Source organism: Peromyscus californicus, unplaced genomic scaffold, assembly GCF_007827085.1.
Source record: "Peromyscus californicus insignis strain IS unplaced genomic scaffold, ASM782708v3 Scaffold_2__1_contigs__length_46816999, whole genome shotgun sequence".
In the NCBI taxonomy this organism is placed as follows: Eukaryota; Metazoa; Chordata; class Mammalia; order Rodentia; family Cricetidae; genus Peromyscus; species Peromyscus californicus.
This window is the reverse complement of record NW_026294540.1, coordinates 14,396,369-14,412,913: the sequence shown is the minus strand read 5'-3', so window position 1 is coordinate 14,412,913 and position 16,545 is coordinate 14,396,369. Positions and strand designations below refer to the sequence as shown.

The 16,545-nt window shown below is 43.5% G+C and overlaps 1 protein-coding gene across 7 annotated transcripts in view; it reads right to left on the bottom strand.

Moving 5' to 3' along the window:
• Ccdc62 (coiled-coil domain containing 62) overlaps positions 1-16,545 on the bottom strand; it is a 45,346-nt gene that overhangs the window by 10,335 nt on the left and 18,466 nt on the right. For 6 of the 7 annotated variants that reach the window (XM_052755411.1, XM_052755412.1, XM_052755414.1 and 3 more), the window contains 5 exons: positions 11,046-11,134; positions 10,418-10,533; positions 7,719-8,447; positions 4,236-4,380; positions 206-322 (listed from right to left, as the gene is read on the bottom strand). In XM_052755411.1, coding sequence (XP_052611371.1) covers positions 206-322; positions 4,236-4,380; positions 7,719-8,447; positions 10,418-10,533; positions 11,046-11,134 — 1,196 coding nt within the window. Of the gene's footprint in view, positions 1-205; positions 323-4,235; positions 4,381-7,718; positions 8,448-9,161; positions 9,361-10,417; positions 10,534-11,045; positions 11,135-16,545 lie in introns of all 7 variants that reach the window. The other variant, XM_052755415.1, reaches the window with a different exon arrangement.

The following is a 16,545-nucleotide window of genomic DNA, read 5'->3' as shown; positions in this document are numbered from 1 at the left end:
ATCATCAAGCTTAGGTCCCAGTGAGAGACGTCCTAGGGAGAGACCTTGTCTCAAATGACAAGGCAGATAGCTCCTGAGCAACAACACTGAGGTTGTCTTCTGGCCTACATAACCACACACACACACACACACACAGACATGCACACTCCTCACTGCACGTACACCTACACACAAATTTTTTTAAGAGAAAGAAAGGGGAACGCACACTTCTGTTGAGATTCTCACAGCTGATGGGCAGCAGTGTGCTCAGCTCCAGATCCGTGACCATCTGCCGAGACTCGGCCAGCAGGCGCTGGAGCTTACTGGTAGGAGAAAAGTCATCCTGAAAAAACAATGCAGTTCAGCACTGTGAGCCAAGGTGCATTTTTAAGTGCTTTTGCACAATCACAGTTTATAACACAGCTGTTAACTCTCTATCAATGGTAGAGATCAGTATTACAAAAAAACCACCCAATTCCTTTCATTTCTTATAACCTACTCAGTGAAATAATGCAACGTAAACAGAACCTACTACAACTAATTATAAGAAAAGGTTTCTAGACATTTCCTAAATAAAAACCAGGATGGGTATGGTGTCATACACCCTTAATCCCAGGACTTGGTAGGCAGAGGCAGGCCGATCTCTGAGTTCAAGGCTAGCTTAGTCTACTTAATGAGTTCCAGGCCTGCTAGGGATACATAGTGAGACCTCGTCTTTAAAAAAAAAAGGTGGGGGGAGGTGTGGAGAGATGGCTCAGCTCTTTAGAGCACTGACTATTCTTCCAGAGGTCCTGAGTTCAATTCTCAGCAACTACATGGTGGCTCACAACCATCTAAAGTGGGATCTGATGCCCTCTTCTGGCATAAAGTCATACATGCTGATAGAGCACTCATACACATTAAATAAAACAAGTAAGTCTTAAGAAATCAAGTCATGATTAGCAGGTCAAAGTAACTGCAAAACAGAACCTTAGCACTAAAGGTATGTGGATATGTGCTTTAACTTAATCCTGCTATTTTATTTTTATTGGTGTTTTTGAGGGTGACAATCAGAGGACAAAGTAAAAGAGTTAGCTCTCTTCCCAGTGTAAGTTCTAGGAACCAAACTCAGTTGTCAGGCTTGGTGGCAAGCACCTACCCTCTCTCTGAGCCATCTAGATGGTCTTTAATTTAAAAACAAAACACTGATTTATTTTGTGTGTGGAAGATATGTTCCACGACATGAAGTTGGAGGAAAACTTTGCAAAGTCAGTTTTCTACTTCTGCCCAGTGGATTTGGGTGTCTGATTCGATCACCAGGCTTGGCTGCGATTGCCTTTACCCAAACCCAACCACCCTACAGCCAAATAAATAATGCAGAAGGAGGTGGCCATCTCACCAGCTTTTTTTTTTTTGGTTTCTTGAGACTGGCATTTCACTCTGTAGCCCAGGCTGGCCTAGAACTCACTATGTAGCTCAGGTCAGCTCAGACTCACAATCATCTGCCTCTGACTGCAGTGTCAGGTTACAGGTGTGTACCACAACCTCGGTGTTGTCTGCCTTCCTTCCTATGGGATTTGTGCATTAAAAAAAAAAAAAAAAAAAAGAGCCCAGGCGGTGGTGGCGCACGCCTTTAATCCCAGCACTCGGGAGGCAGAGGCAGGTGGATCTCTTTGAGTTCCAGGCCAGCCTGGGCTACCAAGTGAGTCCCAGGAAAGGCGCAAAGCTACACAGAGAAACCCTGTCTCAAGAAAAACAAAAAAGAAAAAGAAAAAAAAAAGGAAATAAAAGATCTGAAAAACTATTTGTTGTATCTAAGCTTATTGCGCTCACTTATTATTTAAAATCAGACAGTAACATCCCCCTCTTTTTTGAGACAGTCTCTCTGTGTGCCCTGGCTGCCCTGGAACTCACTGTGTAGACCAGGCCGACCTCAAACTCAGGGATCTGCCTGCTTCTGTCTTTCCAGTGCTGGGATTAAATGTGTGTAATCAAAGCCGAGCTAGTTTTTGTTTGTTTACTTTTCTTTTGAGAAAGGAGGAAAATGTAGGTGTGGTGGCTCATACCTATAATTCAAGCACCGAAGAGGGGACCCTGTTAAAGAAAAAAGAAAAAGAGAAGGAAGAGGATGTGGTGTACACCTATAACACCAGCACTTGGGCACAAGTACGTTCAAGGTTGTCCTTAGCTACACAGCTGGTCCCAGGCCAGCCTGGGCTACATGAGACCTTGTCTCAAAATAAAAGCAAGCAAGCAAACAAAAACCCCAAAAACACATTTAAAAAAAAAAACAGAAAAGGAGGGGAAGAATTTATAAAACATCCTTTACTTAGAGAAAGTGCTCATCCCTGCTGTAGTTCCTGAATCCTTACCATCAGTAAGATGCTGAAGGAGAAACCACACACACACACACACTCGCAGGAGAGTGGAAGGAAAGCTACGCCCTCTGCTTTATCACCAGACCTGCTCTGCCCATGATCATGGGCAGAATGGAGATTTCATCCAGACCCAGCTTTCCGGGGACTCACAAAGGTGGGAGGGTTCCTTCTGTAGTAAAATGCAATGCTGTACACTGTCATTTCTGCAGCCATGTCTTTAAGGTCACCAGTATGTCACCTTTGACTCTATGGAGACTGCTGTCACCAGGGGTGTGTGGAGGGATGGGCGGCTAAGGACAGGCAGCTGAGTGGAATTTGCTGCCAATTCTTTTTGTATTGCTGTTGGTTTCAAGTTGAATAAAAAAATCAATACAGCAGTTTCTGAAAGGAAAAAATACTTTTTAAAAAGAACCTTGAGGACTGGCAAAATGGCTGAGTTCAATCTCTGGAACCCACAGTAGAGAGACAGAACCAATACTAGAAAGCTAGCCTCAGACTTTCCCATGAATGCGCACATACCTGCACTCACACATGCACATCACACACATACAGACAATATTAATAAATGAAAATTTAAGAAAAGAAAAGTAAACTGGATGGTGGTGGCACACACCTTTAATCCCAGCACTCGGGGAGGCAGGCAAAGGCAGGTAGATCTCTGGGTTCAAGGCCAGCCTCCGGCTCACCTACATGGTCTGGAAAGCGCCATTCCTCTCTCTCTCTCTCTCTCTCTCTCTCTCTCTCTCTCTCTCTCTCTCTCCAAACCCTGCCTGCTCAGAGAGTCTCTGAACAAAGGAAAGGTGCCAAGAAGCCCAGTTCTGCACTCTTGGCGACTATAGCCACTTCCTCCCCTGATGCCTCCAGCCGCCCAAGTCATTCCCACTCCACACCCCCAATGCTCAGCTTTTGACCATGCTTGGGCACAAACCCAGCTTGTGGATCATCACTCCTCGCCCACAGTCTATAAAATCCCCTGCCTTAGTTCGGGTTCCAGACTTCTCTGGCCTGTTCTTGGAGACCAGTGAACCTGTCCTGGATTGCTTTGCTCAATATACCTGTTGCTATACTTCTTCAATTCTGCTAGATCTGGCTTACTGCGTTGGTGGAAAAACACCTATTAGCCTGGTCTACAGAATAAGTTCCAGGACAGCCAGCGCTATTCCGTGAAACACTGATTTAAAAAACAAAAAACAAAACAAAACAAAAAACACAGAAAGAAAAGAAAAGAACCTAAAAAGGGGTGAGAAGACAATGGGGAAAAGTACAAGATCAAAGGGTGTGTGTGTGTGTGTGTGTGTGTGTGTGTGTGTGTGTGTGCGCGCGCGCGCGCGCGTGCAAAATTGTGAAAAAATAAACATTTTCAAGTAACCTTAGAGGCCTATGACTTCAAATAAATTTAGTGCCAGATACTGTGGCGCACGCCTTTAGTCCCAGCACTCGGCAGGAGGATCTGAGTTTGAGGTCAGCCTGGTCTAGAGTGTTCCAGGATACTAGTTCCATAATGGCTAGGTCTATGTAGAGAGACCCTGTCTCCAAAACTAACTGCCCCCAAAAGAAAAACCCCCAAAATACACTCAGATGCATTTTATTTTATGTGTATGAGTGTTTTGGCTGTATGCATGAGCACATGTGTGAATGATACCCAAGAAGTTCAGAAGAGGACTCCTGAAAATGGATTTGTAGATGGTTGTGAGCCACCAAACCTGGGTCTTGTCCAACAGCAGCAAACACTAACTACTGAACCATCTCTCCAGTGTGGAAGAAGGCTCAGTCACACAAGCCCGTGACGGGAAAACCTAGAAATGGCCAAAATTAAGCAACAATGCTACAGAAGAATAAAAGCATGCCAAGGAGAAACTCTGCTTGACTAAACTGGGAACTTTCATGTAAAACATAAACCTTTTCATTGGACAATGCGGCATCTTTGCTGATGAACACACTCTTGGATGAGGTTCTTTTGTCTGGAGAGGCCCCTGACTCATCTTCTCTTTCAGCAGACTTGGAGGACCCCAAACACTGCGGAGGCTGGATGGTTATAAGCTCACTGCAAACGAGACCAAAAAGAAACAGTGTCACACACCTGTCACTCATACACTTCAAAGTACGCTAAGAGGACCAAAAAGGGCCGGCGTGTTGCTCAGATTTATAATCCCAGCACTTGGTAAGGAAGCCAAAGTGGGAAGATTAACCCACCACACGTCTAGGCCAATCTGAGCTACACAGTAAGTTCCATGCTAGCCTAGGGGACAGAGTGAAATGCCGTCTGAAAAGTAAAAAGAGAGAGGGAAAACAAAGAAGAATGTAGCCGGGCGGTGGTGGTGCACGCCTTTAATCCCAGCACTTGGGAGGCAGAGCCAGCCAGATCTCTGTGAGTTCGAGGCCAGCCTGATCTACAGAGTGAGATCCATGACAGGCACCAAAACTACACAGAAAAAAAAAAAAAAAAAAAAAAAAAGATTGTGACAGGGTCTTGCTATATAACCCAGGATGGCCTCAAACTTGGCTAACAAGCATACATTACCACCTCTAGCTTAAACATGTTTTTTGAAATGAAGTTAAGGTTGAATGGAATAATTTGATCTGAGTAGCATATTATACATTAATGCATACTTTTGCAAGTAAAAATTAAAATCTGTAGTTCAGGGTAACTACAAGAACAAGGAATTTTCCTCTTTCAAAAAGTACAGAGGTATGGGGTAGAGAAATGGCTCACCAGTTAACAACGTGTGCTGTTCTTACAGAGGACCCAAGTTTATTCCCAGCACCCACATGGTCATTCACAACCATCTGCAACTCCAGCTTCCAGAGATCTGACACCTTCTTCCGGCCTCTACAAACAACTGCGCACACGCACACGCGCACACACACACACACACACACACACACACACACACACACACACACACACACACTGCTGCTTACTGCTTCTGAAGAGTACCTGGGCTCAGTTCACAGAACCCACATAGCAGTTCACAATTGGCTGTAACTCTAGTACCAAGGAATCCAATGTCCTCTTCTGGAAAACACCCATATACATAAGATAAAATTATTTAAAAAATGTATTTTTAAACCTTTAGCCCAGCAGTGTACACACCTTTAATCCCAGCACTCGGAAGACAGAGGCAGGTGGATCTTTATGTTCCAGGCCAGCCTGGTCTACAGAGCAAGTTCCAGGACAGCCAGGGCTACACAGAGAAACGTTGTCTCAAAAAGCCTTTTAAAAAACAAAACAACAAACAAACAAAGAAACAAAGAAAAGTCCAGCATGGTAGAGCATGCCTTTGATCCTAGAACTCAGGAGGCAGAGGCAAATGGAGCTCTGTGAGTTCAAAGGCAGCCAGAGCTATACAATGAAACCGTGTTTCAAAAAAACCAATAAATGAAGCTTTAGAAGCACAGAAGGACCAAGACAGCTCAGTGGGTAGAGCTGCCTGTCACTAAGTCTGGGGGCTGAATTCCATCTCTAGAACCCACATGGTGGGAGAGAACCAACTCCATAGTTGACTTCTGAACTCCACACACTAATAAATAAATGTAGTTTTGTTTTTTTTGTTTTTGTTTTTTTTAAGTATGAAGGCTAGGGGTGCAAGCTCACTAGCTTAACATTCTCAGCCCTGGGTTCAAACTCTGAAACAAAACAAACAGAGTTTTAGTGAAAAAATAAAGAAGGTGCTCGGGACAAGATCCCCCAGACGGCAGGGGTAAGCACTACTAACAGTGTAAGAATAAACCATGAAAAGTTAGGCTTCTGGCTTGTGAAATGACACATGCCCAGGACTTTGTGAAAGTGGAGTGGCACTGGGCAGGTGTCCCTGCAGGTACCAGAGCTGAGGAAACACAGAAGAGCAAGCGCCTGTGCTTCCCCTCACCAAGAGACCTCACTTGTTAAGTGGAAAGAGGCACAAACGTGAACATTCGCCTAATCAAGTGGATACGCAGGTTCTTGTAATCTGAGGGAAACAGGAAAACACCACTATCTCCTACTTAATCACGCATTGGTCCCGAGCATGTGGCTCAGCTGGCAGAACAAGCTGACATTAAATTACTGAAGTTAGTGAGGTCAAAGGGGCCTTGAAGGAAAACCCTGAATGTAAATTTGAATTTATCTGTACATTCAATTTAACACACACACACTCACACTGCTCTCAAAACTACCCAATGCAGGCTTTCCCCTTATAAAGAGAGAATGTTTTCTGGGGGATAGTTCTCAAGGCTGTAGCTTAGTGGCAGAGCCCCTGCCCAGCATGAACAAAGCCCCCATTTCAATTCCCAGCAACACACACACACACACACACACACACACACACACACACACACACACACACACACACACACAAGATCTTGCTTACTAGGGATAAACAGACAGCTATGCCTGCCTGATACTTGCAGCATTCCAAAGATCTTTAAAAACCAAATGACTTAATGACATCTAGTATAGCAAACGATTTTTAATTTTGCACTTGGCAGAATATCTCTATGGTTTTTAATGACTCAAGCTTCTTTAAAAGGCCCAAAGAATACCCTACATAATGTAAGTACTAGAAATTTTAATCCTAAAGTCCTGTGAAAGTCAATGCAATGATTAAAATAAGGCTCTCAATATAGAAACTTCATCCTTTCTGTGCTCTGAAGAGCTATGCTTTACTTAAAAATAGCAGGCATTATTACAGTGCCACTCAGCCACAAGATTCAGCAACTCTAACAATAAGACAAGCTTGAATAATTTAGCATATACTAATTATCTTATGAAAAAAGAAGCCAGTTGCTTTTATCAGCTTGTTAAACACCAATGTTCTGTCTTTCACTTATTTAAAAAATAAGAAAGCCTAGGAAATGAAAAGTTTAAAACAGATAGGAGCTAGACACAGAGGTGCCTGGGAACTGAAAACAGGTATGAGCTGGACACAGAGGTGAGGCATCGTGGGTATGTGACGTGGAGTGATCCTAGATAAGAACAAACAGAAACGGTGACTTGGGGTCTGTACTGCAGTCTGGGCCTCAAAGGGTCAGCCTATCAAATGGAAAGGATCCTAGGGTGAGGAATGCTCCAGAACAGCATTCCACTCCGCACAGTGACCTACTTGTTTGTTTTCTAACAAAACAGCTTTGCCCAACTCATAACTGGTTTTATTTTTAAGTAAAACCTCTGCCTCAGAAGCCGCCCTCAGTGCAAACTCTCTTTATGGGAGTCTATAAAGTCTTCTTGCACAAAGACTCAAGTGTCTATGCCAAGAGGAAAAGAGCAAAAAGGTCTGTCTTAAGTGCGACTGCAGTCTGCAAACGGTGCTTTCTCGCTGGCCATAGGCATAAATGTCTACTGCAGCCCTATCTGGGCCTGTTGTCGCTTATGCACCTGTCTTTACAGATGTGAACATCACTAACCTTGCTGAGGAATTATATTTCATTCCACTGACACCTCCTGAACAAGTGCACAAAGTTTTGTGGCGAACAATCCTTTGCATTTTGGAAGGCTTGAAAATGTTCATCCACTCTACGTCAGTCATGTGTCCTGGGGCTTCGACGATGATGTTACTCGGGTGGCAGCACTTGGAATCACACAGGTCACTGTCACCCATACAGACTTCATTTTGGGTGCAGCATGAGATTTCAGACATATCTGCAGGGTCACGGCAGTCCCCATCAAGCTTTTCCGGCTGTTTTACAACAGAGCAGTTAGAAAGGCCCAGGTAAACATTGATGTCATGCCATTGCTTCTCTTCAGGCAGCGAGATGGATGTTTCTGAGAGCTGCTTCTCCTCCATCTGAAGCTCTGGTCCATTGCTTCTTGGAGATTTTGCATGAATCTTGCATAGTGTAACTTTGTTTTCCGGTTCAGTCTGGATTTTTCCACCCAGAGACCAAGACTTTTGTTTCTCCAGTAAGTCTTTGGTAAACAGAGACGAGAGAGCAATTACACTTCCTTCCCCAAAGGCAGTCTTAACCTGTAGCTTCTTCTCTCTGCACGCGTCACAAGAGCTCTTGTCTGACCTATTGTGCTGAGCCAACGTGACCTCAAACTTTTGATCCTTAACCAATGACTTCTGATTTCTCTCTCTCTTAATATCGATTTTTGGGTAGTTATTGTCAAGGTCTGATAAACACATGTCTCTGCTACAGTGGCATTACAAAAAAATAGGAGTTATAAGATAAATTTGATACTATCATCTACTAGTATTACCTCCCCCAAGCCTCATTAGTAGTCCTAAATCCCAATAAAACCCATTAGTCTGACTTTCAGAGCCCAGTTTCAGCCCCACCTCCTACAGGAAGCCTTTCTGAACAAAAAGCCTACATTCCCCTCCCCTTTCTATCCCTCACTCATTGTGTTTACCATCAAAACAATAGCAACAAAATCAAAACTACTAGAGAAATGTAACAAGACCTTTGCCATGCTTCCCTCTAAGGTTTTTCCTATCAGGGATTTTATGTTTGATTTGAGACAGGTTCTCACTTGTAACCCAGGCTGGCCTAGAAACTGTGATCTTCCTGAATACTAGGAATACAGGCATGCACACCATGCTGGGCTTGTATTCACCAATTCTGATCCCTTAGAAAGCACAGCTCTTTCTTTCCATGATGGCCTGAGCCACTTCCTTCCTTCCTTTTTTTTTTTTTTTTAACTTTATACATTTATTGGTTGGTTGGTTGGTTGGTTGGTTGGTTGGTTGACTCTGTGTGTGTGTGTGTGTGTGTGTGTGTGTGTATGACAGAGAGAGAGAGAAAATGGAGGTCAGAGGACAACTTATGGCAGTTGCTTCTCTCCTTGCACCACATGGGGCTGGGGATGGAACTCAGGTCTTCAGGCTTGGTGGTAAGTACCATTACCTCTGGAGCCATCCTGCCAGCCATGGCATGAACTACTTCTAAGAAGCAACTTCAACTCATCCAGTGCCTCCCAGTGGCAATGAAGTTCAAAGAGTGAAAAGACATATGTCAAAGGCTTCTGCTTGAAAGAGAACACTGCGTGGGCCTGGTCTGCTGGTGGCAGCCGTAGATGGGACACAGAGCAACAGAGTGGCAATTCCTGCAGAAGGTACGAGGAGAGAAGTACAGCGCAGCACAGTGAATCCTGCTGCTGCCAGCTGCAGTTACAGCTCTCACGCCCTGGCCCTGCAGCTACCGACTCCAGTTCTCCCCGGGAGAGGAGCTGGAGTCACCAGGCACTGACAATCTAGTTCAGACTTCGTAGTCCCCTGCAGACGGGATGCCTCAATCCCTCTTCCTGAAAAGCACAGCGGCTTTAGTCAGACATGCTGGCACAGGTCTGTAATCCCAGTAAAGAGGAAGACTGCCATCAGTGTAAGACCAGCCAGGGTGACGACTTAGTGAGAACATATCTCAAAAACAAAAAAGAAAGGAAATGGACTCCACTGTAGTAGTTTGTCTGCGTTATCAAGCCACTCTTCAAGTGGTTTGGATTTACACTCATCCCCACAATTCTTTTTTTTTTTTTCTAAGATTTATTTATTATTATACAGTGTTCTGCCTGCAGGCCAGAAGAGGACACCAGATCCCATTACAGATGGTTGCGAGCCACCATGTGGTTGCTGGGAATTGAACTCAGGACCTCTGGAAGAGCAGCCAGTGCTCTTAACCACTGAGCCATCTCTCCAGGCCCCTCATCCCCACAGTTCTTGTCACAATCCAGGGAAGGATGCCTCCTACTAACTGGCAAACAGGAAAAGCTGAGCCCTGCTGCAGTCACTGATGCTATTCTTTGCATTATTCTTTGAGGCCGGTACCAAGTCCCACAGATCTTATTCGACGGTAAGTCCATCACCTAAGCAATGGCCGGGCTGCACTAATGAAGGCCTGGCCATCTGCAGTGTCTACTCGGGCTCAGAGCCTTTTACTCACAGACACACAGACCTGGCCTATGATTTTATTTTCGTTAGATGACTAGCTGACACCTACAGATTACACATAAATTCTTACATCAGGTCCTCTATAGCACTAGGATTATAGTAATTATTATTGTACACAGATTTATTTCCTAGTGTACAAGAAAAAGTGGCGGGTACTGGCTTACAGAAAGCACAGAGGAAGTGAAAATCAACATCAATACCATCAGCTAAGATTACCTGCATCCCAGGGCCTTTGATTCCTCCATCTTTGAGTCATATATCTGTATTAATTCCTGAGAATTTTCTACATTGAAATTAAGAAACTGCAGGTCACTCTGTTGTTTTACGTAAATCTGCCAGAGATGTCAACAAATCAATACAATAAGAACAAATCCAAACTGAATCAACAGTTTGGCACTTTGAAATCCTAAAACAGACCGGATGGTTTGCTTTGCTGTCTCCTATGGTAGCAGAAGGATATTTCCATACATCCTAAACTCTTAATTCCCACAGCCAAGACACTATCTGCTACACTAACTATGTCGTATGCCTGATATAGTGAACAGCCAGGAGGCACCATTAACAAAATCAACAGGTGCTGGGTGATGGCGGCGTATGCCTTTAATCCCAGCACTTGGGAGGCAGAGACAAGTCAATCTCTAAGTTCAAGGCCAGCCTGGTTTACAGAGCAAGTTCCAGGATGGCCTTGTCTCATTAAAAAACAAAACAAAACAAAAAAACCCCAAACAAACAAACAAACACACAGCCCCTCCCCCCCCCACATACACACATAATCAACAGGCAGACAGCTTCCTAATTCCCCAACGTTTCCTACCTATGGTCACAGTGGACAGATGGAACATACCTGTCTCAGATTGTGTAGCTCTGAATTTGTACGATCTTGCTTTGACTTGGCAATATCAAGTAACTCATCCTTCCTCTTTTCTCTCTCGGCTGTATAAGGACAAAAATGATTGGATATTTCTCATCAGTAATATCAACACACATCTCTCAGGTTCTTAAGATTTAACAATTAACATTTTTGTTGTGGTTCTTACAAACTGTAGAATGACTGACTGAGAAGAGCTTTCATGTGTGATTCTAATTAAATCATTCATGAAACAGGAAAATGCACAAAGTAATTAATGATGTTAAGTCAAAAAAGGATTTAAAGTATATGTATGTGCTTATAAGAAAATATGCAAAAAAAAAAAAAAAAAAAAAAGCCCGAAAGCAAGTGAGGCACAGGAGCACATACCTGTAATTGCATCACCTGGGAGTTGGAGGTGAGAAACTCGGAAATTCAAGGCTAGCCTGGGTTACATGAGACTCTGACTCAAAACAAAAAACAAAAAAACAAACAATAAAAACCAAAGCTTGAGAGCAGGTATTGAGAAGTGGTCATTATCTTTACTCACGGAGACAGGATCCCTCTATCAATCCAGGCTGGCCTTGAACTTATGATCTTCCTGGAGCCTCTACACTGTTGGGATTATGGTATCCTACCAGGTCTGGTTAAGGAATTGCTTTTAACTTTAAAGATTTGATTTTTTAAATTGTTTGCATGTGAGTGTCTGCATATATGTATGTACATCACATACATGCTTTTGGAGCAGAAGAGGGCACCAGGTCCCTTGGAACTGAAGTTACAAACAATTGTGAGCTGTCAGTTGCCATGTGGTTACTGGGAATTGAACCTAGATCCTCTGGAAGAGCAGTCATTGCTCTTAACTGCTGAGCCATCTCTCCAGTCCTAGGAATTTATTTTTAACAAGCTGGGCTTAATGATGTACACCTGTGTTCCCAGCTACTCCAAAGTCTGACACATGAAACTCATTTGAGGCCAAGAGTTAGAGAATAGTCTTGGCAACACAGAAGGACCCTATTTAAAACATTACAAAAACATATAAAGAAGTGATTTTTAGGAGATGGGGATAAGGCTTAATGGTAGAGTGCTTAGTTAGCACATGGAAGGCCTTAGGTTAGATCCCTAGCATCAGCATTACACAAAAGAGAATATAGAAAGAAAAAGGTACTATCCCCAAACATACATTAACAGTGTACATAAGAACTGGTTTGAGCTGCACAGTGGTGGCTCACTCCTTTAATCCCAGCACTCAGGAGGCAGAGGCAGGTGGATCTCTGTGAGTTTGAGGCCAGCCTGGTCTACAGAGTGAGTTCCAGGACAGCCAGAGCTATTACACAGAGAAAACCTGTCTCTGAGGAAAAAAAAAAAAAAAGGATTGATTTGATTCACACAGCCACATCAGAAATAATGCTTCACTTAAAAAAAAAAAAAATCAAGCCGGGCGGTGGTGGTGCACGCCTTTAATCCCAGCACTGGGAAGGCAGAGGCAGGCGGATCTCTGTGAGTTCGAGGCCAGCCTGGTCTCCAAAGCGAGTTCCAAGAAAGGCGCAAAGCTACACAAAGAAACCCTGTCTTGAAAAAACCAAAAAAAAAAAAAAAAAAAAAAAAAAAATCAATACCAAGAGATGGAAATGAAATTATTCTTAGTTGGTATTTGTCTTAGTTACTTTAGTTAGTTACTTAGTTACTTTCTATTGCTGTGAAGAGACACACCAACTTATCAAAGAGTTTACTGGGGGCTTCCAACTCCAGAGGGTTAGAGTCCATGACTGTCATGGTGGGAAGCATGTCAGCAGCAGAGAACTTACATCCTTATCCACAAGTAAGAGGTAGAGAAAGGGCTGGAGAGGTGGGTCAGTGGTTAGGGGTGCTTACTGCTCTTCCAGAGAACCACAGTTCAGCTCCCAGCACCCATCTCAAGCAGCTCACACCCGCCTGTAACACCAATCCCATGGTTGTCCTCATCTGGCCTCCAGAACACTGCAATCACATGCATGCACACACACACACACACACAATTTAAAATAAAAAATAAAATCTTTTAAAAAAAGAAGAGGCAGAGAAAGCTCACTATGAATGACATGGGCTTTTGAAAAACTCAAAGCCCACCACTACTGACACATCTCCTACAACAAGACCATATAATCTAATCCTTCCTAAACAGTTCCACCAACTGGGCACCAAGTATTCAAACATATGAATCTACAGGGCATATTTTCATTTAAAATACCATAGTATCAAACCTTGTATATGTGTATTTTAAATTAATGCATTGTTCTTCATAAGTGTATGGTATTATTATTACAATTATCAGTGGTGTTAGAGATCAAATCTAGGTCTGGAGCATGCTAAGAAAGTGCTTTAATACTGAGCTATATTTCCAGGCAATATGATGAATCACGACTCAATTAAAAATAAATTTTTGGAGGCTGAAGAGATGGCCCAGCAGTTGAGAGCACTACCTGTACTTACATAGGATCTGGTTCAGTTCCCAACACCCACACAACAGATCATAATAATCTGTAACTCCAGTTCCAGGAAATCTGATGTCCTTTCTGGTCTCCTTGGGCACCAGGCATGTGTATGGTACACAGGTATACAAGCAGGCAAACACTCATACACATTAAAAAATATCAAATAAATAAACAAACTTTAGAAGCTGGTATGCTAGTGTATATCTATACTCCCAACACATGGGAAGTAGAGGCAGGAGAATCAAGAATTCAAAGCTTCCCTGGGCCACATAAGACTTTGGCTCAAACAAACAAACAAAAAAACACAATAAGCAAGCAAACAGACACATTTTAATTTAACATTAATTTCTGATCTTAGTATTATTTTGTGATTAGGATTTACTTCTACTTGTCTATCAGTGTGCATGTCTATGAGTGTGTGTGAGATGCTTGGAGACCAAAGGAGGTATCACTTTCCACCTGTTTTTTTTTTTTAATGATAATTCTTTTAAAAGTGAAATAAAATCACATCATTTCCCCCTTTCCCTTTCCCGCCTCCAATCCCATTCACGTAGCCTTGCTCTTTCAAATTCATGGCCTCTTTTTCTTTGTGGGTTTTTTTTTTGTTTTTTTTTTTTTTTGGTTTTTCGAGACAGGGTTTCTCTGTGTAGCTTTGCGCCTTTCCTGGATCTCGCGCTGTAGACCAGGCTGGCCTCGAACTCACAGAGATCCACCTGCCTCTGCCTCCTAGTGCTGGGATTAAAGGCGTGCGCCACCACCGCCTGGCTTCTTTGTGGGTTTTTTATACACACACACACATACACACATACACACACACACAGTCCATATAACGTTACTTAGCCACATGTGATTTCAAGGCTGACCACTTGGTGTTGATAACCAACTGGGGGCTCTTTCCTGCTGTCCACCTATATTTTTATAAGGAGCAAATAATTTATTGTATTTGTTTTTAAAGTAACTGCAAGTGCACACGTGCTATGCACACTTCTGGAGGTCATGGATTTGGGACTTAGTTCTCTTCTACAGTGTGGGTCCTGGAGATTAAACTCAGTTTACCAGCCTTAGCAGCAGACATTTTTACCCACTGAACCACACACAGTTATACATGTGGAGGTCAGAGAGTAAGAATCTGCTCCCTCCTTCCACCGTGTAGGTCTCAAGTATTGAACTCAGAGGCTCGGGCTTGGCAGCAAACGCTTTTCCTGGATGAGCCATCTCAAGAGCCTAGCTAGTCTCTACCTACTTCTGTGAGGCAAAGTCTTTCCCTGAATCTGGTTAAATCTGGGCTAGAAGGCAGCAAACCTCAAGGATCCCCATGTCTCTGTTCCCCTCAGAGCTGGGTAATTTCAGGATGCCTGGCTTGGCCCTGGGCGCTGGGCTCCATCTGGTCCTCAGGATTACAGGGTAAGTACTCTTCACCATTGAGCTACCTCCCAGCTCCACTGTGTGTTTTTGATACAGGGTCTTGTGTAATTCAGGCTGACCTTTACCACCTTAAGTAGCCAAGGTAGGCCCTGAGCCCTGATCCTTCTGCCTCTACCTCTCAAGGGCCACGATTACAGGCCTGTGTTGCCACACCCAGCTTAACGCTGATTTTAGAACAGCCTCCTGCTGCACAGGAAGCAGCTCTCACATAAACAGCCATGCTTCCTTGATCCAGACAGAGGTCTGCAAAGCTGCTAGGCTGAGGGAGGGGGTGCAATGGGTCTGTCCGTTTCTATAGGTCGGTTACAGAAACCAAAGAGGGGAGGTTGTGCTAACAGCTCTGCTTGATTGAGCACAACACAGCACGGAGGAGGGCGCTCTGGGGTCCCAGTCTAGTTGAGGCCCTGCCTTGTACTGACTATGTAGCCTGAGGTAGAACTTCAATGGGACAAGCCTTCATTCATAGCATGCAAGACACACTAAGATCTTCCTCTTTGCAAGCTGCTCATGACCAACCAGCGGGTACAAAGAGATGAAACGTGTCTCTAAGCCTATGCGAAGAGCTTCACCTTCAATAAGAGGAAACAAAGTTCTCAACCTGAAAGTAAAACTTGAGACCGTCTTCCAACATTGAATACAATGTGTCAAGTTTCTGCCACAGTACTTCCACAGAACTGACAGCATGTTACCACAGGAAGCCTTTCAAATTGTTACCCACTCCCCTTTGTTTCACTGAGTACTGAACCCAGGGTTCAGTGTATGCTAGGCAGGAGGCACTCAACCACTGAGCTACATGCATGCATACCCTCAAATCTTATTCATGTATTTAATTCTGTACTTACTTTATGTGTACCCAGAGCCTTGGGCATGCTAGACAAGGGCTTTACCACTGAGCTACATCCCCAGCCCTCACTTTGTTTTTAAATACAGGTCTCACATAATCCAGGCCGCCCTCAAACTGATTATATATAAACTGAGGCCGCCCTTGCACTCTTGATCCTTCTCTGAGTGCTGGGATTACAGGTGTATACCTATAATACACACATACACACACCTACCTTGGTTTTTTTCATTGTTTTTGTATGTTTAGAGACAGGTTCTCATGTAGCTTTGGCTTTCCTATGTAGACCAGGCTGGCCCCGAACTCACAACGATCCACCTGCCTCTGCCTTTGCCTGCTGGGATTGAAGATACATGCCACTACACCCTGCTACACTTCGGTTTTTGTAATGCTGGGGAATAAACCCAAGGTATAATAGACAAGCATTCCACCAACTCTACATCGCTAGTCCCCTCAATTTACTTTTATAATTAAAACATACAAAAACTGTTTTTTAAACAATGATGCATAATTGTCTTCAGTAGAAAGTTAATTGGTTAAAGAAATGTTTTTAAAAGTTATTTCCCAAAATGGATTATAGTTTTATTTAACAAGTCTCATACATTTTACGAATCAAGGAGGTTTTTATATTTATGAATCAAGGGTGGGCTGGGTACAATGATGCACACCGATAAGACTCAGTTCAAGACCAAATTGGGGCTGGTGGTGTAAAACAGCCTGTAAACTAGACATCATCCTCTGACCTTCCCATGCAGTG